The 25,299-nt window shown below is 49.6% G+C and overlaps 1 protein-coding gene across 3 annotated transcripts; it reads left to right on the forward strand.

Moving 5' to 3' along the window:
• Nucleotides 1-15,506: 15,506 nt before the first annotated feature.
• On the forward strand, nucleotides 15,507-24,965 carry Pacsin3 (protein kinase C and casein kinase substrate in neurons 3). 3 transcript variants are annotated; one of them, XM_070032417.1, is made up of 12 exons: nucleotides 15,510-15,611; nucleotides 16,519-16,603; nucleotides 19,907-19,978; nucleotides 20,218-20,308; nucleotides 20,457-20,613; nucleotides 21,457-21,692; nucleotides 21,804-21,959; nucleotides 22,934-23,109; nucleotides 23,224-23,344; nucleotides 23,489-23,625; nucleotides 24,005-24,126; nucleotides 24,449-24,965. In XM_070032417.1, exons 4-12 carry the CDS (start codon nucleotides 20,255-20,257, stop codon nucleotides 24,562-24,564), a joined length of 1,275 nt encoding a protein of 424 aa, XP_069888518.1. In that variant the 5' UTR covers nucleotides 15,510-15,611; nucleotides 16,519-16,603; nucleotides 19,907-19,978; nucleotides 20,218-20,254; the 3' UTR covers nucleotides 24,565-24,965. The 3 variants fall into 3 exon arrangements, with proteins under 3 accessions (XP_069888517.1, XP_069888518.1, XP_069888519.1); XM_070032416.1 differs by lacking the exon at nucleotides 16,519-16,603 and having other exon boundaries at nucleotides 15,507-15,611; XM_070032418.1 differs by lacking the exons at nucleotides 15,510-15,611; nucleotides 16,519-16,603 and adding an exon at nucleotides 16,281-16,341.
• The last annotated feature ends 334 nt before the right edge of the window (nucleotides 24,966-25,299 follow it).

Here is a 25,299-nt window from a genome sequence, read left to right on the forward strand (position 1 = left end):
ACGGGCGAAGATAGCAAGATTGCCCAAACGCCGAGGAGGGCCGGACATCTCTCCGTTTCGGTGGACATAAATACGTGCATCTGCTGTGGCTTTGCTCCCTCCTTCCTCTCACGGGACAGATGGGCATTGTTGTTGTGTGTTGGGGGGGCGCGTTGCGTTTTAATTTTGTGCAGCCATCAGGGCTGGAACTCGGGCCTTGGTGCTTGCTCGGCTTTATTTGCTCATGGCTGGCGTTGAGCCACACCCCCAGTTCTGCCTCCCCCCCCCCCTTTTCTTCTGGTTAATTGGAGATTGGAGTTTTACAGGTTTTTCTGCCCACTCGGACTTTGAACTGAGGTCCTCCAGGTCTCATCCTCCTGAGTAGCTAGGATTACAGCTGTGAGCCCACTCGTGTCCAACTGATAGGTTTTCTTAAAGACACTGCTAGAGAAACCCATTGTGGTGGTGGCTGCCTGTCATCCCGGACTCAGGAGGATCATGGGTCTTAGGCCGGTCTGGGCTATATAGGCCCTGTCTCAAACTGATGTCATAGGGCTGGGAAGTTGGCTCAGTGGTAGAGCGCTTGCTTTGCATGCATGGAGCCCTGGGTTCTATTCCTCAGCACCACATAAGCAGAAAAAAGCTGTCAGTGCTGCTGTGGCTCAAGTGGTAGAGCACTAGCCTTGAGCTGAAGAGCTAAGGGATAGCTCCCACACCCAGAGTTCAGGCCCCATGACTGACAAACAAACAAAAAGGATATCATAGGAGTTCTTTTGTGCTTATTGCAAAAGAGATGCCTGTAGATAATGTACTGTATGTTTTTAGAAGAATTTTTAATGCGTTCACCAGAAGTGATATTTGAGAAGATATGCTTAACCCAATTTAAACAATACACAATATGTACATATATGAAAACATCAGATGGTACCCCATAAATACCATTTTTATATTTTTATATGTCAGTTTAAATTTATTAGTTTAAAAAATAAGCTGATTTCTCAGCAACTTGGAAGGCAGAGTGTTTGAGGTCAGACTGGCAAAAAGTTAGTGGAAATCCTCAGAGAACAAGCTAGAGGTTATCCTAATGGTGAACATTTTTTTTTTTAAGTATATATATTTTTTGTCCTTTCCTTGTTGGTACTGGGGATTGAACCCACGTCATTGTTCCTGTTAGGCAAGTACTTTGCCTCTGAGCTACATCCCAGCCCTGTGGTGAACATCTTTAATCCCAGGTACAAGGGAGGTAGAGGCGAAATTATGAGACCCTATCTGAAAAGATTAAAATCATAAAACAGTGGCCAGGAGCCAATGTCTCATGGCTGCTGAGGAGGTTGAGCTCTGAGGGTCACCATTCCAAACCAGTCCAGACAGGAAAGTCAATAAGATTTTTCTCTTCAATTAACCACCAAAAAGCTGAAAGTGGCTTAATTTGTAGAGCATCAGCCTTGAGCAGAAAAGCTCAGGGATAGCACCCACGCCCTGAGTTTAAGCCCCAGTACCAGTAAATAAATAAATAAATAATTTTAAAAATAGTAAGAAATTATTTTAAAATGTCAGGAGCTTTGTCTTAAGCAAAAGAGGACCTCCTTAGCAAATGTTCAAATCTTAGTAATGCCCAAACATAAAAATGAAAAAGTAAAATAAAGTAATGTAAAAATTTTAAATAGTGTAAGAAAAGATAATCTATGTTTTTTTGGGGGGGGGGTTGGTCATGGGGCTTGAACTCAAAATGTTTTACTAAACAGCATGTGACAAGACAAAGGCTTGATCGTAAGTTGTAAGACAGTGATTAGGAAGTCTATGGAAGAAAACAATGGAAGATAAGGGTTATTTTAGTAAGTTTGTTCAGGTCCATGTCAGGGCGGACTCTGAGGATAAGAATGTTCTCTTCGTGGTATAGCAAGGGCACTTTTCTCATAGGAAATTTCATGGCCTACTCTTAGGTGAAAGGGAAGAAGGAATCAACCTTTTCTGTATTCGCTGTTTCTCAAGCATTAGCTCAAAATAATCATAATAATGATGCAGTGATAGTCTGGGAATGTGTCTTAGTGGTACAGTGCTTCCTAGCATGTGCTGGCCCTGGGTTTGATCCCCAGCACTATGAGAAAACTAAAGTGGTAAGTTTCGGGGTGGCATGTTCTAGACCCCTTCAATAGACAGTCATAAAATAGTGCATACTTCTTTCTGTTTCCAATCTACAGCAAAACCCCACTGCTTTGAGCTCCTCCCCCAAAGATCCAACACACAACTCTATAATGCCTTTCTAACACACTCCACATAGTATGGGTTTGTTGTTCTTTGCAACAATACTCATTTCAGAGACAGTGAGTGTGAGAAGCTTCGTGAGAGCGGAAGCATGGGGAGGAAGAAGGGTTAAAGGAGAGGGACCCTTTTTTTTTTTTTTTAAACTAGGGCTGAGAACCGAACCCAGGGCCTTGGGCGCGCCAGGCGGGCGCCCTTCCGCTGGGCTAAACCCCCAGCCCCAGGAGAGGGACCCTTTAAGTTAGCTTGGAGTGGGATGAGGAAAGGACCAAATCAAGAAAGTCTCCCCAAAGAAGGCAGCACTTAAGATGAATCTGGAGAGACTGAGTCACATCGGTGTGGACAGCATTCCTAGCAGAGGCAGCAGGAAATGCAAAGGCAGGATTTTCATGAGCAAGGGAAATGTCCTGTTTGATACTAGGTTTTCCCATGATCTGTTTTTAGGGCTGGGAAATGTTCCATGGTAGATGGAAGCATTGAGAATAGTGGAAATCTGTATTTCACATACCAGGAAAGCCCTGTTTCAGTTGAGTTTGAAGGCACCCTTAACCTAGATTTTACTTTGCTTCCTTTTGATTCACAATTAACCAACTGCCTAGCCACTTGATGTCATCCATTCTTATCTGATGAGCCATCGAGTGATAACTGGACACATATATTTTTTTTTTTGGGGGTCGGTCATGGCCTGGACTCTGGGCCTGCGCGCTGTCCCTCAGCTCTTCAGCTCAAGGCTAGCGCTCTACCACTTGAGCCACAACACCATTCCGGTTTGTTCTGCCTATGTGGTACTGAGGAATCGAACCCAGGGCCTCATGCATGCAAGGCAAGCAGTTTACCACTGAGCCACCTTCCCAGGCCCGACACATGTATTTTTGTGTGTGTGCTGATACTAGGTTTCACTCAGGGCCTGAGCACTGAGATAGACTGGTTCTCTATCCCTTGAGCCACAACTCTACTTCTGGAGGTGGTTAATTAGTAAATTAATTAGTTAATTAGTAAAAGTCTTTCCTACCTGGTCTGGCTTTGAACTATGATCCTCAGATCTCAGTATCTTGAGTAGCTAGGATTACAGGCCTGGAGCCACTGGTGCCTGGCTGACTATATATATATATATATATATATATATATATAAAATTTTATATTTATACTTATAAAATATATTTATTTTATTTATTTATTTTTTGCTGGTCCTGGGGCTTGAACTCAGGGCCTGGGAGCTGTCCCTCAGTTCTTCAGCTTAAGGCTAGCGCTCTACCACTTGAGCCACAGCGCCACTTCTGGCTTTTTCTGCTTATGTGGTGCTGAGGAATCGAACCCAGGGCCTCATGCATGCAAAGCAAGCACTCTACCACTGAACCACCTTCCCAGCCCCTTGACAATTATATTTAAGACATCTATTTTATTGTTGCTACTCTGATGAGAGGGTGCATGGTCCAACCAGGCCTCCATAGAGACTATGCCATGAAACCCCACTTATAGATGTTTGGTCCTGTCTGTGATGGGACTTTGACATAAAGTTTCACAGGCAACTCATTCAAAAGCTGCTGGTGACAGCGAGTCAGGTCTCGTGTTCACACTGGAAGGTGGACAGGCCATGAGCATGACACTAAATAATGCCAATTTCTTTTATCTGCAAAACAATGTGGCTCTCATGGCTTCTAGAACAGATAATAGAGCACAGGGTGAAAAACATTGCACTTAGGCTCAGTGATATTGGGCTCATTTTTTTCTCTTTCATTTTTTTTTAAGTCATCATAAGATGAAAAGGGAAGGACTAGGTGGGCCTTTAAGTTTTAGAATCTGTGGTCTTTACTATTTGCTGTAAAATTGGTGCTAGCCAGTGTTGCACTCTCCCTGTGTGAAGTTTCATCTAGTGGGGATCCTTTTCCTGGTGCAGGCTGATACATGATTCTGACTCTGTTCAAGCTGTCTACAGATCCCCACACTGCTGAGTCTGCAAAACCATCCACAGTCTGCACAGATGAAGTGTGCAGGCTTCCCCACTGCAGCCAGTGGTTTGCAAATGACAGCCTGGGGGATTCTGCAGACCTTGTGGGTAATTGAAAGTTCACATTCCTCTGAAAGGATTGGAAACAGACTGATTAGAACTCATGCTTCCCAAGTTCTTATTGCTTGGCATCTCCAATACATCTTTAAGTACCCAAATTTGAGCACATTCATAGTCATGTTAAAGGAAGGCCTGCCTCCCAGCTTCTGCAAAAATTGAATTTGTGTGTCTGTGTGTCTCTGTGTGTGAGTCCTGGGGCTTGAAGTCAAGGTTTGGGCACTGTCCCTAAGCTTTTTTGCTCAAGGCTATCACTCTACCACTTGAGCCATAGCTCCACTTCCAGCTTTTTGATGGTTAATTGGAGATAAGAATCCCTGACTAGTCTTGGTTTGAACCGTGGTCCTCATTTCTCAGCCTCCTGAGTAGCTAGGATTACAGGTGTGAGTCACCTGGGTGAATACTTAAAAAAATATATACATTTTTTTTGTAAGGTATATTAGTTAGGTTTCATTAGGTGGCTGATAAAGAGAACACCACACGCTATTTTTTGGGTCCGTTCGTGGGGCCTGAACTTTGGGTCTGGGCACTGTCCCTCAGCTCTTCAGCTCAAGGCTAGCGCTCTACCACTTGAGCCACAGCACCATTTCCAGCTTTTTTCTTTTTGCTTACGTGGTGCTGAAGAATCGAACCCAGGGACTCAGGCATGCAAGGCAAGCGCTCTACAACTGAGCCACCTTCCCATCCCTAGGAGAAGTTTATTTACTGAACTGCTGCCCGCACCATGCATAGTGGAGAAGTATGGCTGAAAAGGAAAAGGGGCGACCCACCCCTGGGCCAGGACTTATCTAGGCCAGGGACAGGAAGAGGTGTGGCCAGGTGGGGGAATGGTGTGACCACATGGTACCCGGCTGTGACCTCAGGGCCTGGGACTCTCCTAAGGTCAGATGGGAGGGGCATGTGACCAGGGGTGGCCCAGGATGTGACCTAGCAGGAGGGGAAGGTGACTGCTTTCAGGTCTGCCAGTTACCTAGGTAACAGATACTGGGCCGAAACGTAGCCAAAGGGTAAGGAGGTGTTCCTGTGCAGACTTTACAGTTTTGGTTTGGTTTGGTTTTGGGATTTTTTTTGGGGGGGGGGAGGGTCCTGGTGCTTGAATTCAGGGCCTGGGTGCTGCCCCTAAGCTTTTTTGCTCAAAGCTAGCACTCCACCAGTTTGAGCTACAGTACCACTCACAAACAAACAAACAAACCATTTTTGTTAGTATATATGAGCTGCAAAAGGGACTTTGTTGTACTAAGTCCATGCTTATATAAAATGTGCCTCATCAGACTCACCCCTTTGCGTCATCTCCTCACCCCTGCTTTCTCCTTCTTGAAACAATTTCAGCTAGTTTCATTATTCCATTTTCACACACACACACACACACACACACACACACGTATTGACCAGGGCAATATTAAGTATATAACTTAGGACGAGGATGCAGCTCAGAACACATGCTTAAAATGTATGGGCCTTGAGACTGATCCCCAATACCAAGAAAAAAATGTGCGTAATATCTGCCAGTGTCAGATAGCAATGTAAGCACCAAAACAATCCCTGACTTAACTGTGTAGGAATGGAGCACCTTCCACACTAAATCAATTTTTTTTTTTTCTGGTACTGGGGCTTGAATTCCAAGCTTTGTGATCTTGAGTGGCTTTTTCACTCACGGTTGCCTCTCTACCATTTGAGCTACACCTCCACTTCTGGCTTTTTGCTGGTTAATTGGTGATAAGAGTCTCTCAGATTTGTCTGCCTTAGCTGACTTTGATCTCAGCCTCCTGAGTATCTAAGATTACAGGCGTGAGCCATCTGCTAACTCCATATTCTCTCACAAGGTACAAAGAATGCCAGGGTTCTCCTCCATGCAATCAGATTTGTACAGCAACCACTCAGGCTGAAATAAACTGTGAGATGCTTTTAAACTTTAAAATGTTCTACAAATAGAAGTTGTTATGTAAACTCTTGGCAATATAGTATTTACTGATAGGGACCGATGAAAGTGGTGTAAAAGCTCTTTGCTGATCTCAAGTACCCTCACTGGCACCATAGGATAGCCATGTTGGAAAGAGTGGGGGCCAGAGAATGAGAAATGAGGAGTTTTGAGTTCTGGCAGTATCTTCTACTCATCTTCTGACCTGTCTCTCCTGAGGACTGCAGAAAACCCCAAGTGGCAGAAAGGAAAATGATTCTCTCTGTTACAGCTGAGCTGGTTCCCTATGGGTGGATGAGTCACATGTTAGAGGAGTTGGGAGACATGACTTTACATTCCTTCACATTCCTCTCTTCCCACTCTCCTTTCCACTGCCCTGCTTTGACTTCTGTCCCCACTATGACACTGAATCTCCAAGAGCATGTGAACACCCCCCTTTCCGCCCCCCATTTAAAAAAAGAAAAAAAAAACTAGCCAGGCGCTGGTGGCTCAGGCCTGTAATCCTAGCTACTCAGGAGGCTGAGATCTGAGGATTGTGATTCAAAGCTAGCCTAGTCAGGAAAATCCATGAGACTCTTATCTCCAATTAACCAGAAAACTGGAAGTGTTGCTGTGGATTAAGTGATAGAACTTTGAGTTGAAGAGCTCAAAGACACTGCCCAGGCCCAGAGTTCAAGCCCCAAGATGGACAAAAAAAACTATTGTCAGATGCCAGTGGCTCATGCTTGTAATCCTAGCTACTCAGGGGGCTGAGATCTGAGGGTCATAGTTTGAAGCCAGCCAGGGCAGGAAAATCTGTAAGACTGATATCTCCAATTAACCACCAAAAAAGTCAGAAGTAGAGCTGTGGCTCAAGTGATAGAGCACTAGCTAGCCTTGAATGAAAAAGCTAAGGGATAGCCCTCAGGCCCTGAATTTGAACCTCAGTACTTTCTCTCTCTCTCTCTCTCTCTCTCTCTCTCTCTCTCTCACACACACACACACACACACACACACACACACACACACACACTCTTACCCAAGGAAGTTCACTCAGCTTAGTTCCTTGTTGTTGTTGTTGGTCATGGGACTTGAACTCTGGGCTTGGGCACTGTCCCTCAGCTCTTCAGCTCAAGGTTAGTGCTCATCCACTTGAGCCACAGAGCCACTTCCAGTTTTCTGGTGGACTTGAGCCACAGAGCCACTTCCAGTTTTCTGGTGGTTTATTGGAGATAAGCATCTCACAGACTTTCCTGCCTGGGCTGGCTTTGAACCATAATCCTCAGATCTCAGCCTCCTGAGTAGCTAGGTTTATAGGCAAGAGCTACTGGCACCTGGCCAAAGGGAATATCTTGATGGAGAGGATCTTAGTCCAAATTCAAACACACGTTCCCAATGTTTCCAGCTCTGAGTGAGCATCCTTGCAGACATTTTATCATACATTTCCCATCATGCTAAATTATCCCTGCTTCAAGGCCAAAAATCTGGGATTTTTGTCACAATTATAGAAAACCAAGCCACATTTGTGTTGGTAGCATTAGGTCTGTCAATCTATTCTCCATTCATATTTATGAAGCTGCATAAAGAAAAACTATGTCTGCTTTTCAAGCTCAGGAAGCATTGGATGAGATATGGGATGCTAATAGCCAAGGCCTCCTGGCTGGCCAAGTGTGCTGCTAGGTGTTTAGATGATCTCTAAAATGGTGTGTCCACATTCTAATCTCCAGAGCTGGCAAATAGTACCTTGTTTGGATAAAGGGTCTCTGCAGATGTAATTAAGAATTTTAAAATGAGGTGATTATCCTGTAATATCTGGAGAGACTCTGAATCCTATGTCAAAGTCTTAGAAGACTGAGGAAGAGCTGTGCTCTGTTGGCTTTGATTTGAAGCCAGCCCAAGCAGAGAAGTCCAAGAGACTCTTATCTCCAATTGATCACCAAAATAAATGCCAGATGTGGAGCTGTGGCTAGTGGTAGAGTACCAGTCATGATTGAAAAAGCTCAGCAAGACCTTGAGGTCTGAGTTCAAGCCCCAGTTTAAAAACTAAAAAGAGTGAAGAAGGAGATGAGACACACAGGAAGGTCCCAGGAGGATGAAGAAATGATGTGGCTATAAGCCAAGGGGTGCTAGGGATTTCTAGATGGCTAGCTAACACAACTCCACACAAGTAAAGATTCTCACCCCTTAACTTCTCTAGAACTGTGAAAGGACCAATTTCTGTTGTTTCTAGTAGCTTTAGGAAACTAAAACACAAGAGTCTTTACATTGGGCTCTCAGCATTACCCGTGTGGGAAATTTGCTTACCAGTGTTGGGTTGGACAGTATTCAGAGCCTTATTTCCTAGCTAAGTGCTCTGGGCATCTCTTGGCAGCACTCTGATTTTTTTCTTTTGTGCCACAAGAAGAATAGGTCCCACTCCAACAAGGTTGTGTCTGGAGATTCTGGTGCTGAGCACAATACCTGGTATAAAACAGACACTACTTGCCCTCAAGTTTGCATCTTCGTTTTCTGCCCAGCTCCCCTCAGACACTAAGCTCCCATCATAAGGTTGGTGACAATGTTTCTATACCTCCTCCAGGCTTCCAGTAACCAGCAATATCCAGAATACTGCCTAGCCTTGCCTCTTCCGGCTCAGGGACAGTTCCCAGGCCTGAGTTCAAGACCCAGGATCATCAAAAACAAAAACCAACAAAAGCCTCACAGACTTTTTCTGCCCAGGCTGGCTTTGAACTACAATCCTCAGATTTTGGCTTCCTGAGTAGCTATGATTACAGATGTGAGCCAATGAAGAGCATAATTTTGGTGCAAAGGGCCAGATAGTAAATATTTTAGGCTTTGTAGACCACACCATCTTTGGCAACTACTCAGTGCTCTGCCCATGGTAGTGTGAAAAGAGCCAGAGACAAGTCATAAATACAAAAACATGGCTGTGTTCTGATAACGACTGTATATAAGGACTCTGAAATTTTCATCAGCTACAAGATATTCTTCCTTTCTGATTCTTTTCAAACATTAAAAAATGTGTGATGACCCTTCTGTTGTGTGCCACACGGGTCATCATTCCCTGACTCCTTATTGGAAGCCCCTTCCCCACATGGTATCTAAAAAGGCCAGTCTGGCCCCTTGTCCCCTCCTCTGCTTATATCCCTGGCCGGGCCTCCTCCTGCACTCAGAGGAAGCTCACAAAGCAGAACAGAGGCGGGGTGCTGCAGTCTCTCGTACCTCATCCTGGTCCTTTCACACAATCACTCACCAGGCCATAGCCTCTCTCTCCTCTTTCCAGAAGGCCAAGGTCCCATGGCAAGGTCTGTGTATACCTATTCCTCAGTCCTTTGCCCGGAATGTTCTTCTGTTCATTTTCTGTTCACCTGGCTCACTGCCATTTGGGTTTTGAGGGAGACACACAAACTTCCAGAGAAGTCTTTCACCATCTCCCTATGAAAATTATGCTCCTGTTATTGTTTTCACAGCCTCTTGCTATTTTTTCTTTTTCTTTTTCTTCCCCAATGTTGGGGAGTGAAGCCAGGCCTCACACAAGCTAAGAGACATTGCACTTCTGAAATATACCCCCAGTCCAACCACAGTTTGTAATTACCATTCCGACCTTTATTTTATTGAACTTCTATGAAGTCAGGGATCTTGTGTGCTTTCTTTGAATTGAGGAGTGAACACCCAGCATGGTGTTGGCACACACTGGGTATTCCAGGCACCTCATTTGCTAAATAAAGTCAAAGGGCTACTTTAATAGAACTCCTATGTTACCAGCAGAGGAAGGCCCTAAACTTTAGAACCGGACAGGACTGACTTCCTGAGCAGAGACCTCCTACCGTTCAGAGCTGAAAGGTAGACAGACCACAGTGGCTGCTCCCAGGGAACCTTCTGCTAGCTCTGTTACTTTGCAAAGAATCCGCCTTGGGCAAATTCCTGCCCCTGGAGAAACTTTCTCTGTAGCTGTACTCAGAAACCTGTTTTGCATTTTCAACCTAAAGCCTTTCCTCTGCTATTCTTGCCATCATAACCCAGAAACAGCCTCCCCCACTGGGGTTAGTCTCACTGGATAACTCAGACCAGTTTTTCCACCTGGGGTTGCCTGAGATCCTAAAAACATAGTCGATGAATCAGGATACTTTGATACTTTACTCAGCTGCCTGTCAGGAATGCTGCTGGGGCAATGTCCAGAGGCCTCGAGTAACTCGAGAAACAAGGAGGGCTTCAGAGGAGTTAAGGTCTGCCTGCAACCCTCTGCTTGCTCTAATTTACCCTCCACTGGATTGCCAGAGTTTTTTGTTTTGCTGTGTGCCCCCACCCCCACCAACTTTGAACTCATTTATTTATTTTTTGTTGGTTATGGGCCTTGAACTCTGGGCCTGGGCACTGTCCCTGAGCTCTTCAGCTCAAGCCTAGCGCTCTACTACTTGAGTCACAGCGCCACTTCTGGTTTTCTGGTGGCTTGTTGGAGATAAGAGTCTCAAGGACTTTCCTGCCCAGGCTGGTTTTGAACCATGATCCTCAGATCTCAGCCTCCTGCGTAGCTAGGATTACAGGCATGAGCCACCAGCACCCAGCTTGTATTTTATCTTGTTGGACAAAGGGGTTTTAATTCATCAATTCGGATTATTAGTACAATGCATCCTGATCAATATCACCTATCTAAAAACTGGTTAGTTTTTAGATGGCACCTCTCAGACTCTATGCCTGGGTTGCTTTTCAACCTTGATCCTCTAGATCTCAGCCTCTTGTGTAGCTAGGATTACATGTGTGACATGGTGAACCACTAGTGTCCAGCTCAGATCTCTCTCTCTCTCTCTCTCTCTCTCTCTCTCTCTCTTTCTCTTGGGGGGGGGGTCAATTGAGGGGCTTGAACTCAGGGCCTGGAAGCTGTCCCTGAGGTTTTTTGCTACAGTGCCACTCCTGCTTTTCAGATCTCAGCCTCTCAAGTAGCTAAGATTACAGGCATGAGCCACCGGTGCCTGGCTCAGAGTTATCTTTAAAAAGATAACTTTGGGCGAGGGGGTGGGGGCTGCAAATATGGCTTAATAGTAGAGTGCTTGCCTAGCATGCATGAGGCCCTGGGTTTGATTCCTCAGTACAACATAAACAAAAAAATAATAAAATTATATATATAAAAAAAAGATAAATCTGACCTAGATAAATCACCTAGCTAGGTGGTAGAGTACATGCACTCTAGTGTGAAAGGCATGGGTTTAATTCTCAGTGATGGGGGAGGGGTGACATTGACCAAAATGCATGATACTCATAAGCTACTTGAAGATGAAAAAATAAATTATTTCATAGGTAAAGATAAAATAAAATAAGGTGGCCTACCCTTTGGTCCCTGCTACTCTGGAGGCTGAGGTAGGATGACTGCTTGAGTTCAGGAGTTCTAGGCCAGCCTGAACAACATAGTAAAATCCCTATCTCAAAAATAAATAAATTCAGCTGGGCACGGGTGGCTCAGGCCTATAATCCTAGCTACTCAGGAGGCTGAGATCTGAGGATCACAGTCCAAGCCAGCCCAGGTAGGAAAGTCTGTGAGACTCATCTCCAATAAACTACTGGAAAACCAGAAGTGGCACTGTGGCTCAAGCAGTAGAACACTTGCCTTGAGCTGAAGAGCACAGGGACAGCACCTAGGCCCAGAGTTCAAGCCCCACAACTGACAATAAATAAATAAATAAATAAATAAAATTCTTCAGTCACACTAGCCATATTCTAAGTGCTCAATAGCGCTGAGTGGCTGGTGGCTATCTTATTAGACAGCACAGCTTTAAAACATTTCTGTCACTACAGAAAATTCTATTGGCCAGCATTGTTTTAGACCTAACACCTCCCACTATCCCCTTTCCACCCTCACCCTCTCTTCCTCCTCCTCCTCCTCCTCCTCCTCCTCCTCTTCTTCTTCTTCTTTTCGTCTTCGTCTTCATCTTCGTCTTCCCATTCTAAGGCTTGAACTCAGGACCAGGGTACTGTCCCTGAGCTTTTGTGCTCAAGGTTACCACTCTACCACTTTGAGCCACAGTGCCAAACTTCAGGATTTTTGGTGGTTAGTTGGAGATAAGAGTCTCACAGACTTTTCTGCTGGGCTGGCTTTGAACCAAAATCCTCAGATCTTAGTCCCCTGAGTAGCTAGGATTACAGGCATAAGTCACCTGTGTGCAGCTCAGTCTGCATTCTAATTATAGAGTTTATACATGTTCTTATTGCAATTCCATTCGAAGGGTTCTGGGGCTTGAATCCAGTCCCTTATGTTGTGTGTGCTAAGCACTCTACCACTCAGCCACACTCACAGTCCCTTACTGAAAATTTTCTATTATTCCAAAAAGTTTCCTTTATCACTTTGAGACCTCTCCTTAGGGATAACTATTGGAATTCATTTGGTGTACTTTCTTTCTAAATATTAGCATGATCTGCACCTTTTCACTCAGCAGTATCTTAGAGATTTTCATGTAAGAGTGTGTCTCTGCGTCTTTCCGTCTCTGGCTAGGGGTTAGTGGTACAGTGCTTGACTAGCATATGCATACGTACCTATGCCTGGGTTCAATCCCCAACACTACCAAACTGAAGGAAAATTTCTCTCTGTACTTTGTTCTCCAGCTGTTGCAGAGTGATCCACAGCATGGGTGAACTTTAGTTATTCACCACCTCCCTCGTGATGCACATTTGTTTCCATTCCCCCTCCCATTGCAAATAGGATATGCAAACATCTCCATACTTCTTGCTGCATTTGTGTAGCACGGAAGCCGAAAAGCAGACTTGCTGGTCGTAAAATCATATGCTAACACTCCTGGGGCTTGGCACTCCCTGAAGCACCCGCCTTGGAATGCCTCTCTGCATGACTAATTCCCTACTCACAGAGCCAAATAGTGTCCTGTCTTTGTGGAACTTGGTTTTTCTTGTATTCCTGGGGTTCTGTCTTATTTATGTATTCCCAACACTTAAGCATAGGGTTTAGCATCCAGTGAAAATTCAAATATTTTCTTGGCTGGATGAATGAATAAATAAACAAGTGAAGGTACAGTGGTTAGGACATTCCAGAAACTCAAGGTGAGTCTATGAGTTGTCCTGATACTTGGCTACAGACCAATCTGCCATCTGATGCCCTGAGCCAAGCTGCTTATTAAAACTTTCTGTCTTGATCCGCCTTGGGAGCATGTCATCTTCAACTCTGTTCAGGTTGGGGATGGCACTGATATTGCAGCATGTATTAAAGGCTTTGTCCATAGGGCAATCTGAATTCCCCTTCTGCAGGGAAAGTAGTTTCCAGAGGCAGGTGTGTCTCCTTTGAAGCAGCCCAAATGTGCTCGTTTCTCCCCGTTCCTTCCATTACACAGCACACACACACACACACACACACACACACACACACACACACACACACACACACACACACACACACACACACACACACACACACACACACACCACAAACAGTACCCTGGAGACAATTAAGATCAACTGCAATATTTCTGATCTCTGCTTGTAGAATTGAACCCAAGGGAAGCCAGATGTTTTCCACACCACATCCCGCTTCTCCCTGAGGTCTGATGAACCGCTATTTTCTCAGTCTCTATGCCCTCATTTCTCTAGATTCCCAGAGCCTGCTGCCAACTTTATTTTTAATGAGGCTTTAATAAGCGGCTCCTGTAATTAATTTCATTCTTGTATTTTCACACTTTCTGTCTAGGTGCCTAAACGCCCCCAGGCACTGGGGTGGATGCTAACTGAATTTTAAAGAATACAAACTGCTATGGCCGTCATTAGATGTTTCCCTAGCTGCTCTTATTTGCAGTTGTTTTACAATCATTAATTAACTGGGGCACCAGGCCCAGTGGAAGGTCAACAGGGTCATCTGTCAGGTTTTATAGAGGCAGAAACAGAGATAAGGGGAGAAGAGATTTGTCAAAGCCCCAAAAGCAAGATGGATGTTGAAACTGGTTTCAGAATCCACATGCTCAGGTTTCAGATCCACTATCAGCAACGTGTCCTTAGGCCAAAGGTGGCCCGTCTTAAGTGTCTCCCCCCCCTCGCCACGCCCCCAAGATCTTGGGGAGACAGTTTTATGCTCCCACCTTAGCCCTTAGCAGCTCAATGCTGCTATCCCTGAAATAACTGCCATTTACGCTCTGCAGACCCCCTTTCTCTTTTGCGAGCTGATTCATCCGCCTAGAGAACGCGCCAATGGTTGCTCCCTGATTTAGAAGCAACAAGATTTTGCTATTTTTAAAAGTTGCCTTTTGGAAAGGGTGCGCACGTCCTCACACCCCTCAGGGAATGGGGGCCCCAGGCTCCCAGAGCTCGCGCACTGTGTGTATGGGGGGGATGGCGCGCCTGGGGGTTGGGGGGAGGGGGTGTTCTTTACCCCGAAGCCAATCTGCCCTGCAAGGAAGGACCCCCTGAGCGATGGACCCATTCGGCCCACTCCCTCTGGTCTGCGGGGCTCCGGGCATCGCCGCTGGGTCACCCGGGCCAGGAGGGAGCGGGAGGGGAGGGGCGGGGAAGCCGAGCAGGTGGCGATTAGGTCAGCTTGGAACACTCTCGGGCCACTTCAGTGGATATAAATAACAGACTGGCAGACTGTGAAAAGTCCTAGGGGAAGGGAGGGGGGTTTGGTGTGTGTGTGTGGGGGGGGAGAAGGTGGAGATAAGGGAAGAAAGGCTTTCTTAAGGATACGTTGGCATTTTTGGCAATCTGAAGTCCTCTACCACGCGGGTACAGGAGGCAGGAGGGCGGGCGGAGGGATTTCTGAATGAGCCGTACAAAATCAGCGGATGGGCACGGGGGTGGAGGGAGGAGCTGGTGCCTTGGGTCCCACCCCCACCGGCCTCCGAACGCGCCCCGGCTTCACCAGCCGAGCTGCACGTGGATGGGCGCACGGCTTCGGAGTCCCGCTCGAGCCCGGGTGGAGTCTCTTGAGCCGCAGTTTCTGCCATCCGCACAATGGGATTCCTAAGGCTTACGAGGGGTGGTGGTGATTCGCTTCTCCCCGCGCTAACCTCTCAGTGAGGCAGTGTCGTCCCCACACCCCCTCCAGGGGGGGCCCGTGCAGGTCCCCGCTCGCTCCCACGGGTCTCCGAGGCTCTGCCTAAGTCCGGGAAGGGCAAAGCCGAAACCCGACTCCGCGGTCCGCGGCGTCAGCCCTGGCCCTCCGCGGCACGCCGATCCCACGGCCCCGCAAAGCCGCGGGGCGCCGCGATGCCGGGAGTCCGCGCAGCCCGGCGGCGGCGGCGGCGGCGGGGCCCGCGGGGTTGGGGCCGTGGCGGCGGGGAGGGCGGGGCCGGGGGCTGGGCTTCCCGGGGGAGGGCCCGGCCCGGCGCGGTGCGGGAGGCGGCGGCCCTGGCCGAGGAGTGGTAGGACTCGGGCTGGAGCGTGGCCGGACCCCCACCCAGCGCGGGGCCCCGGGAGGACGCGGTGAGTGCCTCGGCGGGGACGCGAATCGTGGCTCTGGTCCGCCCCTCCTCCCTCTCCGCCCCCCCCCCCCCCGCTGCTTCTCCCGCTCCCGAAGTTTGCAATGGGACCGCCTCGGGCGGGGGAGACCCCGGCCACCCCCTTCCGCTGCGTGGGAACCGGGAGGGCTGGGGAGACCTCTGCGCGGCGGCGGCGCCAGCCAGGCGATCCTTTGCAGTCGGGCGGAGGACTCTGGGCCGTCGGGGCTGCAGGGAGAGCCGTCTCCGGGGCGGGGGGGGGCCCCCTCGAGGGCCCTAAGCCGCCCGCCTCGCCGCGCTTCTGGGGCTCCAGCAGGGGGCCTGGCGCCCCGGCGGCTCCTCGGGATTCTTCAGGCCGCCGCCTGGACCCACCATCCGGAGCCCACGGCGGGCTCGGCCGAGGCAGGCAGGGGACGCCCCCTCCCCGCCGCGGTGGCCCGCAGGCCCCACCCCCGCCGGGACCAAGTTCCACAAGTTTAGCCCAGAACTCCTAGAGCCTCCAAGCCTAGGCCTGGTGCTGTCGCTCCTCCGTGGGCTCCACGGGCTCTGGATTGTGCCGCGCCTGGTGGGCCAGAGGCTGGGGGCCGGGGGCTTTGTGAGGGGCGCGGAACATCGGGGTCAAGGCCAGAGATCGGTGGCCCCTGGGCTCCGAGATTTGGCGTGGAGGCTGCGGCTTTGCAGTGCGTCATCAGGGAGCAGGGCACCTCAGCCGGCAGGTCGGGTTTCCAAAAGTGCCCCTTTGTTATGCCCCTCCCTGGCCCTGCCTCCTCCCGATTTCCCTGCACCACCCCCTCCCTGTACCTCCGAGACGTGCTGGGCGCCGGTGCCAACCCCGCAGGCCTAGCTAGGTGCTCTTGCTTGGACTATAGCTTGCCCTTTTTCTGTGCCCTCAGATCTTAGGACTGTGGACTGCTGAGAAGGACTCGCTGGGGGAAGAAGTCGAGGGACAGCCTGTAACTCAGGACACAGCTGGGCAGGGTAGGGTGACAGTACTGGAGGTATAACCCCTAGCCCTTGGCTGGTGTGGGAGCTCACGACTCCCTACCTTGGTCCCAGCACAAGGGCTATGGCAGTGAGGTGATCTTGCCGTGCCCCGTAAGATTTCTCTGGGCCCAGTAGGTGTGGGACCTTGGGCTGGGAAGATTTCATTACGGGCTCTCGGAGCTCTTGCCTCGGGAAAGAGCGTGTTCTCCCGTGTTTGTATCTGTGGAGGTCAGGAGGCACAAGGTGCAAACCCTCACTAACAGTATGTGAGCTGCAAGCCTATCCCACAGGAGATGAAGCTGGGTTGCGGGGCCTGGCTGTGCCTGGGGCTTGGGCTGGTGTTTGCACTGCAAGGCCTGAGGGAGCCGTGCCAGCCCTGCAGACACAGCTTGCTCTGTTCTGGGGCCATAGAGAGGGAATGGGTGGGGGGCAGCTCTCCTGGGAGCAAGGAGGAGGCTGGAGCAGGCAGGGGCCTCAGGCCCGTGATGGGACAGCTCCAGAGGTCCTGTGATTTACGGCCACAGCTTTTCTTTCTTTTCTTTTCTTTCTTTTTTTTTTTTTTGGTTGGTCGTGGGGCTTGAACTCTGGGCCTGGGCGCTGACCCTGTGCTCTTCAGCTCAAGGCAAGTGCTCTACCTATTGAGCCACAGTGCAACTTCTGGTTTTCTAATGGTTTATTGGAGGTAAGAGTCTCACGGGACTTTAATGCTCCGGCTGGCTTTGAACTGTGATCCTCAGATCCTGAATAGCTAGGATTACAGGCATGAGCCACCGGCACCTGGTGACTGCAGCTTTCTTACTCCCCAAGTCTGGCAAGCCCCTCTGGACAAGTGGGAGAAGACCTAAGAGGTTCTGGTGCTCAGGAACCTCCACCATCTGTACCTTCATAGGGTCTCCAGGGAGGCTTGCTTTCTTTCTTTTTGGCCAGTCCTGGGGCTTGAATTCAGGGCCTGAACTGGGACTTGAACTCAGGGCACTTTCCTTGAGCTTTTGCTCAAGGCTGGTACTCTACCACTTGTATTACAGTGCCTCTTCCAGCTTTGTCTGTTTACATGGTACTAAGGAATTGAACCTAGGGCTTCATGCATGCTAGGCAAGCACTCTACCACTAAGCCACACTGATTTCTTATGGGCTACTGCCCATAAGAAGTTAGAAATTTTCTGGTCTCCAGACAGACATCATTTGATGCTAAAGACTGAACCCCAAGGCCTTGAGCATGCAAAACATGCACGCTACCACTGAGCTACACCCTTTGCTTTCTTACTTAGCTAATTATGACTGCCTCCAGTGCCTGAGGAAACACAAATAGGAACTGCACAAGTCTATCAATAACTGGGGACAGGTGTATTCATAAGGGATATGCCCTGCCTGAGAGGATACAGGGCTGTGGGAGCCAGAAGATGGAGAAATAGAGGAAGTGGCTGGAGAAGATGTTCCAGATGAGTTTTGAAAGATAAGTAGAGCCAGGGGCTGATGGCACATATCTGTAATCTTAGCTACTTAAGAGGCTGAGATCTGAGGATCACGGTTGAAAGCAAGCTCAGGCTGGAAAGTCTGTGAGAATTTTTTTCCCCCAGTCAGTCATAGGGTTTGATTAGACTTAGAGCCTTGGTGCTGTGCCTTAACTTTTGTGCTCAAGGATAGCACTCTACCACTTTAAGCCACAATGCCACTTCCAGTTTGCTGGTGGCTAAGTAGAGTCTCATGGACTTTCCTTCCTGGGCTGGATTTGAACTGCAGTCCTCGGATTGCAGCCTTCTGAGTAGTTAGGATTACAGGTGTGAGCCTGGCCTTGTGAGACTTTTATCTCTAATTAACTACCCCCCCCCAAGCCAGAAGTAGAGCTATGGCTCAATGGTAGAGTGGTAGCCTTGAATCCCCCTCCCCCCCAAAAAAGAGTTTAAGGACAGCTCTTGGCCCTGAGTTCAAGCTCCAGAATAGGCGCACACACACACACACACACACACACACACACACACACACACACACACACAAACACACACACACACACACTATATATATATATATATGATTTTATATATATACGATTTTATATGTATACGATTTTATATGTATACGATTTTATATGTATACGATTTTATATATATACGATTTTATATATATATATGATAAGGGCTGTGAATGTGGCTTAGTGGTAGAGTGCTTGCCTAACACCCATGAAATCCTGTGTTTGATTCCCCAGTACCACAAATAGAAAAAGCCAGAAGTGGTGCTGTGGCTCAAGTGGTAGTGTTAGCCTTGAGCAAAAGAAGCTCAGGGATAGCATCCAGGCCCTGAGTTCAAGTCCCATGACTGGCAAAAAACGAAACAAAAAAAGATAAGTAGAGGCCCATTTCGGTTTGAAGGGAGCGCTCTGACAGCCCTGCTTTGGGGCAGCAGGTGTGCACTCTGTCCTCCTGGCCTGACTGTCCCTTGGGCTTACTCAGCAGAGGAAGTAATTTCCTTCTAGGGCTGAGTCAGTCAGTGCTGGGGACAGCTGAGACCCTGCCCAAAGGCAGGAGGGGAAGGGTTGGCTGCCACTGGGTTCTCTAGTCTTGGAGTTGGAATTCACCTTGCCTTCCTTGGCGATTCTAGAGAACACTCTTCTAACTGGCTTTAGGCTGTCTGGCTCCCTGATGTACCCCACTGTGTGTGTGTGTGTGTGTGTGTGTGTGTGTGTGTGTGTGTGTGTGTGTGTGTGTGTGTGTGTGTGTGTGTGTGTGTGTGTGTGTGTGTGTGTGTGTGTGTGTGTGTGTGTGTTTGAAGGAAGGACTGAGTTGCTTGGTGCTTGTGGGGTTCTTCAGGACTGTCCTTGTGACTACTAGGTCCCTGGCATTTCTTTCTTGTTGTCTGGTTTGCATCAGTGCTAGCAGGGAAGCTGATCAAGTGGGGGAAATTTCCACCTTAGAGGGAGCTGAGGCTCCCTTAACAGTTGTCCAAGCTTCCTGGCCAACCTAGGGCTCCTGGCTCCCTTTCCACTCTCCCCAGCATGGAAAGCTGAGGGAGAGGGCTGAGGCTGCCCTCTGGCTTGGCCTGGTCTGCTCATCGGTTGTTTTGTCATTCAAGGGGCCCTTCTTGGATAGGAGTTCTCATCTGTTGCGGGGGAGTGGGCATCCTGCCCACCACCCACCCCCGCCTGCCATCTAATCCCCCACTGGATCGTGTGACCCGCCTGGCATTCTCCGCCAGGAATCTGGCGCTTCTGACAGCAGTTGCTATATTGGGGGAGCTGGGCACCGCCCTGGACACTGGAGGCCCCCCACCCTCACTCTCCACTGTGCTCTTGTTAACTTTAAGGCAGAGTCACAGTGGCAGCTTGGAGACTTGAAGAACACCTGGGTCCCTGAAGTAATCGTCTCTAGACTCCAGGTATGTGAGGGAGGGGGAGAAGGGGAGACCCATGATGAGTGGACCAGCCTTGAAACTCCATCTTTCCTCCTATCCTGGCTCCTTCTCAGACCTTCCAGTCCTATCTCAGTTCTAGGTCTGATGGTTCCCTGGGTGGTGGGAATTGGGACTGGGGGAAAGCCCAGAAATAGGACCTCTCCTATAGAAGAGGACCCCAAAGTATCAGAACAACTTTCCTGCTTACCCTCTGCCCTCCACAGCCCCAAATCTGCCACCATTCCGTGCTGCGGGGACACCATGGCTCCAGAAGAAGACGCTGGAGGGGAGGCCTTAGGGGGCAGTTTCTGGGAGGTGAGCAGCTGGGGCCCGGGTTTGGGATGGCACCGACATGCTCCTGTCTCTGGGCATAGCCACCTTTCCAGTGGTGGAGCCTAACCACCAGCCGCAGCCCTCCAGTGGGCTTCTCTCTGGCAAAGCTACCCTTCTCCTATGTGACCAGGCTGGCAACTACAGGCGGACGGTGCAGCGAGTGGAAGATGGGCACCGGCTGTGCGGGGACCTGGTCAGCTGCTTCCAGGAGCGTGCCCGCATTGAGAAGGCCTATGCCCAGCAGCTGGCCGACTGGGCCCGCAAATGGAGAGGCACTGTTGAGAAGGGTGAGCCCACTGTGCAGGTCTAGCTGGGAACAGAGGACTGCGGGTGGGACCCTCAGAGCAGGTGTTTTTGTTTTTGTGGTGGTTTTGCTGTGCTGGGATGGAAATCAGAACTTCGATTATGCTAGGCAAGCATGTTTTACCAATTAAGTCCATCCCAACACCCTCCCCCCCCAACCCCCCAGTCTGTCTTTCTTTCTTTTTCTTTTTCTTGTCAGTAGTGGGGCTTGAACTCTGGGCCTGGGTGCCCCTGAGCTCTTTTGCTTAAGGCTAGTGCTATACCACTTTGAGCCACAGCGTCACTTCTGGTTTTCTAGTGGTTAATTGGAGATCAAAGTCTCACGGATTTTCTAGCCTAGGCTGGCTTTGAACCAAGTTCCTCAGATCTCAGCCTCCTGAGTAGCTAGGATTACAGGCATTAGCCACCAGCACCCGGCTGTCTCTCCATTCTCTTAAGGAGAAACGGAAAGTTCAGAGAGGCTAAAGGACTTGCCTAAAGTCACACAGCTTAGAAGAGCTGAGAGGGAGCCCCAGTCTTCTCACTCTGGGGGAAGATCCGAGGTGCAGCGTTTGTGCAGCATGATTCTCAGATCCATTGGTAGTTGTAATGCTCTGGGAAAATTCCCTTAACTACTCTGAGCTTCGATTTCTTTCCCTGTTTCATATTAATAATGACCCTGCCTCATGGTGGCGGTGGGGACAAGGATGCATGAGGTTGCCTGGGTCACAGCAGCCCTATCCTCACTGTGCTCTGGCCTGGCCCTCCAGAACAGAGCCCAGTGGTAGGGAGAGAGAGGTTCATTGGGGGTGCTACCCCAGCATGGCTCAAGTCCCATTTCTCTGTAGGCCCACAATATGGCACACTGGAGAAGGCCTGGCATGCCTTCTTCACTGCTGCCGAGCGGCTGAGCGAGCTACACTTGGAGGTGCGGGAGAAGCTGCACGGGCCGGACAGTGAGCGGGTGCGCACTTGGCAGCGGGGGGCCTTTCACCGGCCAGTGCTGGGTGGTTTCCGTGAGAGCCGAGCTGCTGAAGATGGCTTCCGCAAGGCCCAGAAACCCTGGCTGAAGAGGTTGAAGGAGGTGAGATGTGGCGCTGTGGGTATCCGGGCAGGCCCCTTTTAGGTCTGCATTGGGGCTCAAGGGAATCAGGACATGGTGTCCAGGGTCGCAAGCTGTCCCCATATGTGCTAGGTTGAGGCTTCTAAGAAGAGCTACCATGCAGCCCGCAAGGATGAGAAGACAGCCCAGACCCGGGAGAACCACGCCAAGGCAGACAGCGCTGTGTCTCAGGAGCAGCTGCGGAAACTGCAGGAGCGGGTGGGCCGCTGTGCCAAGGAGGCGGAGAAGGTACAGGCCCAGGGTTTCCTGAGAGTCTTGCTCCCATCCCCAGTACTCTTCCTGCTTCAGTTCCCATGTGTAGTCTTCTCCAGATGATCATTTAGAGAATGAACTTGCTTTACCCAAGAAAGAAACTGGTACTGCAGTGCCAGGACTGGGGTGTCTGTAGCACTTGAAGATTTCCAGCCAGGCACTGGTGGCTCACACCTGTAATCCTAACTACGCAGAAGGCTGAGATCTGAGAATCATGGTTCAAAGCCAGCCCAGAAAGGAAAGTCCCAATTAACCACAGAAAAAGCCAGAAATGGCGCTGTGAATCAAGTGCTAGCCTTGAGCAAAAGAAGTTCAAGGACAGTGCCCAGGCCCATTCAAGCCCCAGGACTGGTTAAAACCAAACCAAAACAAACAACAACAAAAAACAGATCTCCAGTTCTTTGTACCTAGGAGTTTTCATATTGCCTACTCTGCCTAGAGTGCTCTTCCCTCTAGCATTGTGTATCTAGCTCTTCTTTGTACCCTGAGGTGCTGCTCAGTGTCCACCTCCAAGTCCACAGCTTCCAGGAAACTGTTTCTGATTTCTCTCAGCTTTTTTTTTTTTTTTGGGTCATTGATCTTGCACTTAGGGCCTGGGTGCTGTCCCTGAGCTCTTTTGCTCAAGGCTAGTGCTCTACTATTTTGAGCCACAGCTCCACTTCCAGTTTTATGGTGGTTAATTGGAAATAAGAGTCTCATGGGCCCTTTGAACGGCTTTCCTCTGATCACAGCCTCTTGAGTATTTAGGATTACAGGCGTGAGCCACCAGCCTACTCACTGTCTGGAGTAGGCTGTCTGGAATTCCAGTAGACTCTTTTAAGTGCTGTGCCTGAATGTCACCTCCCTTGTTAAAGCTGCTTGAGGACTGAAACCAGTCTTAATCCTGATTGCCCAGGATCTAGTCTGATCCTAGATCTAGAACTAATTCGGTGCCCTTCTCTTTATCCCAGACAAAAACCCAGTATGAGCAGACCCTGGCGGAGCTGCACCGCTATACTCCACGCTACATGGAGGACATGGAGCAGGCTTTTGAGAGCTGCCAGGCCGCGGAGCGCCAGCGACTTCTCTTCTTCAAGGAGATGCTGCTCACCTTGCACCAGCACCTTGACCTCTCCAGCAGTGACAAGTGAGGGCTGCATGGGGTCCCCTCCACCTCCACTGGGCTCTGTTAGGCTGAATGGAGATTGGGTGGTACTGGGGCCCAGAACTTCCTTGTCTTACTGAACACCTCTGACCTTAGGTTCCATGAACTCCACCGAGACTTGCACCAGGGCATTGAGGCAGCCAGTGATGAGGACGATCTGCGCTGGTGGCGTAGCACCCACGGGCCGGGAATGGCCATGAACTGGCCACAGTTTGAGGCATGTGATACAGCTTGGGTGGGGCTTGAATTTTTTAAGAACCCTAGAAGGAAGCCAGAGATTGGGATGAAGTAGGTGAAGGTGGTCCAGATGGCTCTGTTACCACAGCTATCTCCCAGCATGACCCTGAGCATTCTCCCACAGGAGTGGTCCTTGGACACACAGAGAACAATCAGCAGGAAGGAGAAGGGTGGCCGGAACCCTGATGAGGTTACTTTGACCAGCATCATGCCCACTAGAGATGGCACTACTCTTCCATCCCAGCCTCCAGGGTCGCCAGGGTGAGAGCCTAGAGCCTGGCTAAGAGAAACAACTCTGTCTCTGCTTTCTCTCTCTCTCTCTCTCTCTCTCTAAGTCCTCCCCTTCACACTGAAGTGGGTTGAATATTGATACCAGGGATCTGAGGGTGACTTAGAGGTAATGATACCAGGTTTCACAGGGATTTTGATTTGTCAGAAAGTTCCCATGTTCTCTCTTGCTTTGGCCACACGTCTCACTCAGTGTGATTGGCAGAGGTGTGACTAGCTTTCAAGTCCTTCCCATCTACCTCTAAAGCATCCCTCTTAAGGGGTGAGCCCTTTGCCCCGAAGTCCTGGGGACATTTATAGCCTAAGGTCAACCTTATGCCCTGAAACTCTGTCTTTCTTTCTCTCCCTCTAGTGGTGGGCAGGATGAAGAGTGGTCAGATGAGGACAGTCCCAGGAAGGCTGCCACTGGGGTGCGGGTGCGAGCACTCTATGACTACGCTGGCCAGGAAGCTGATGAGCTGAGTTTCCGAGCAGGTAACATGGGCCTCTTTCTCCTGTTCCTTTCCCAGTTCAGCCTCTGCCTTACCTGTCTGAGTAGGAGTCGAGGAGAAGACACCTTCTTAAGGGTTAGTTCTCTGGCTGGTTAGGCTGTTCTGGGTCCAGCCAGCTGGGGCTTGACTCCTGGGGTCTGGGGTAGGGTAGTTTGCTAACTTGGACTACTTCTGCCTGAGCCAGGTTTCTTCTTACTGGCTGGCAGGCTCTTGTGCTGCCCCATCCCCCTCAGTCCTTGACCTGGTTGGGGAAACAGCCTGCCCAGGCCAGGGCAGCTGACTATGACCAATCTCCCTTTCCCCAGGGGAGGAGCTTCTGAAGATGAGCGAGGAGGATGAGCAGGGCTGGTGTCAGGGCCAGTTGCAGAGTGGTCGCATTGGTCTGTACCCTGCCAATTACGTGGAATGTGTAGGTGCCTGAATGCCCTGACAACTCTACTGCAATGTTTCTCCACCCTGGGTCAGAACCCAGCTGCTCCTATAGATCTGGACTTGAGGGCCCTGAACTACCATGCTGCTGCTACCTCTCTGTGTCCTGGGGAGGGAAGAAGTTCTGGGACTCAGGGAGGGAAGGGGCCTGTGTCTAGGAAGGGGAAAAGCCAAGTGAGTCTGAGGATAGGATGGGAGGATCGAAGTGTGACAGAAGGGTTGAGGTGTGCTTGGGCCTCCCCAGGGACACGGGTCTCTCCAGGAGCAGAAGATCCAGTTTCTGATGTTTTTGGGATTCCTGGGGTGGGCTTGGAGGTGAGTATAGTTCTAGGGTTAGCAGCAGCACCCTCTTTTGTGACTTGTTCTAGTGTGTATTATTAAACTTGATTAAAAAGAAAAAAATCAGGTGTTGTGTGCATCTTATTTGGGGATAGTTTCAGACAGGGTCTCACACTATAGTCTAAGCCTCTGCCTCCCCAGACTGGCATTATAGATGTGTGTATACTGCCACGTCCAGTTTTGAGTCCATCTGTTTTGTATTCCACTCTCGCACCAGCGGAGGGGGTTTTTGTAGGCTGAACATACGTTATGGGGCCTGGTTTGGGTTAGGGTTTGCCATCTGCTACCTGGTCCGGAGTTTCGGGATTCTAATAATCTGTGCTGGAAGGGACTCGTTCCAATCAGGTCAGTGAGTTGAGAGGAAGCCCTGCCAGTGTTGGGCGAGTGG

The sequence above is a fragment of the Dipodomys merriami genome, unplaced genomic scaffold (genome assembly GCF_024711535.1).
Source record: "Dipodomys merriami isolate MVZ:Mamm:240054 unplaced genomic scaffold, mDipMer1.0.p SCAF_21, whole genome shotgun sequence".
Taxonomy (NCBI): domain Eukaryota; kingdom Metazoa; phylum Chordata; class Mammalia; order Rodentia; family Heteromyidae; genus Dipodomys; species Dipodomys merriami.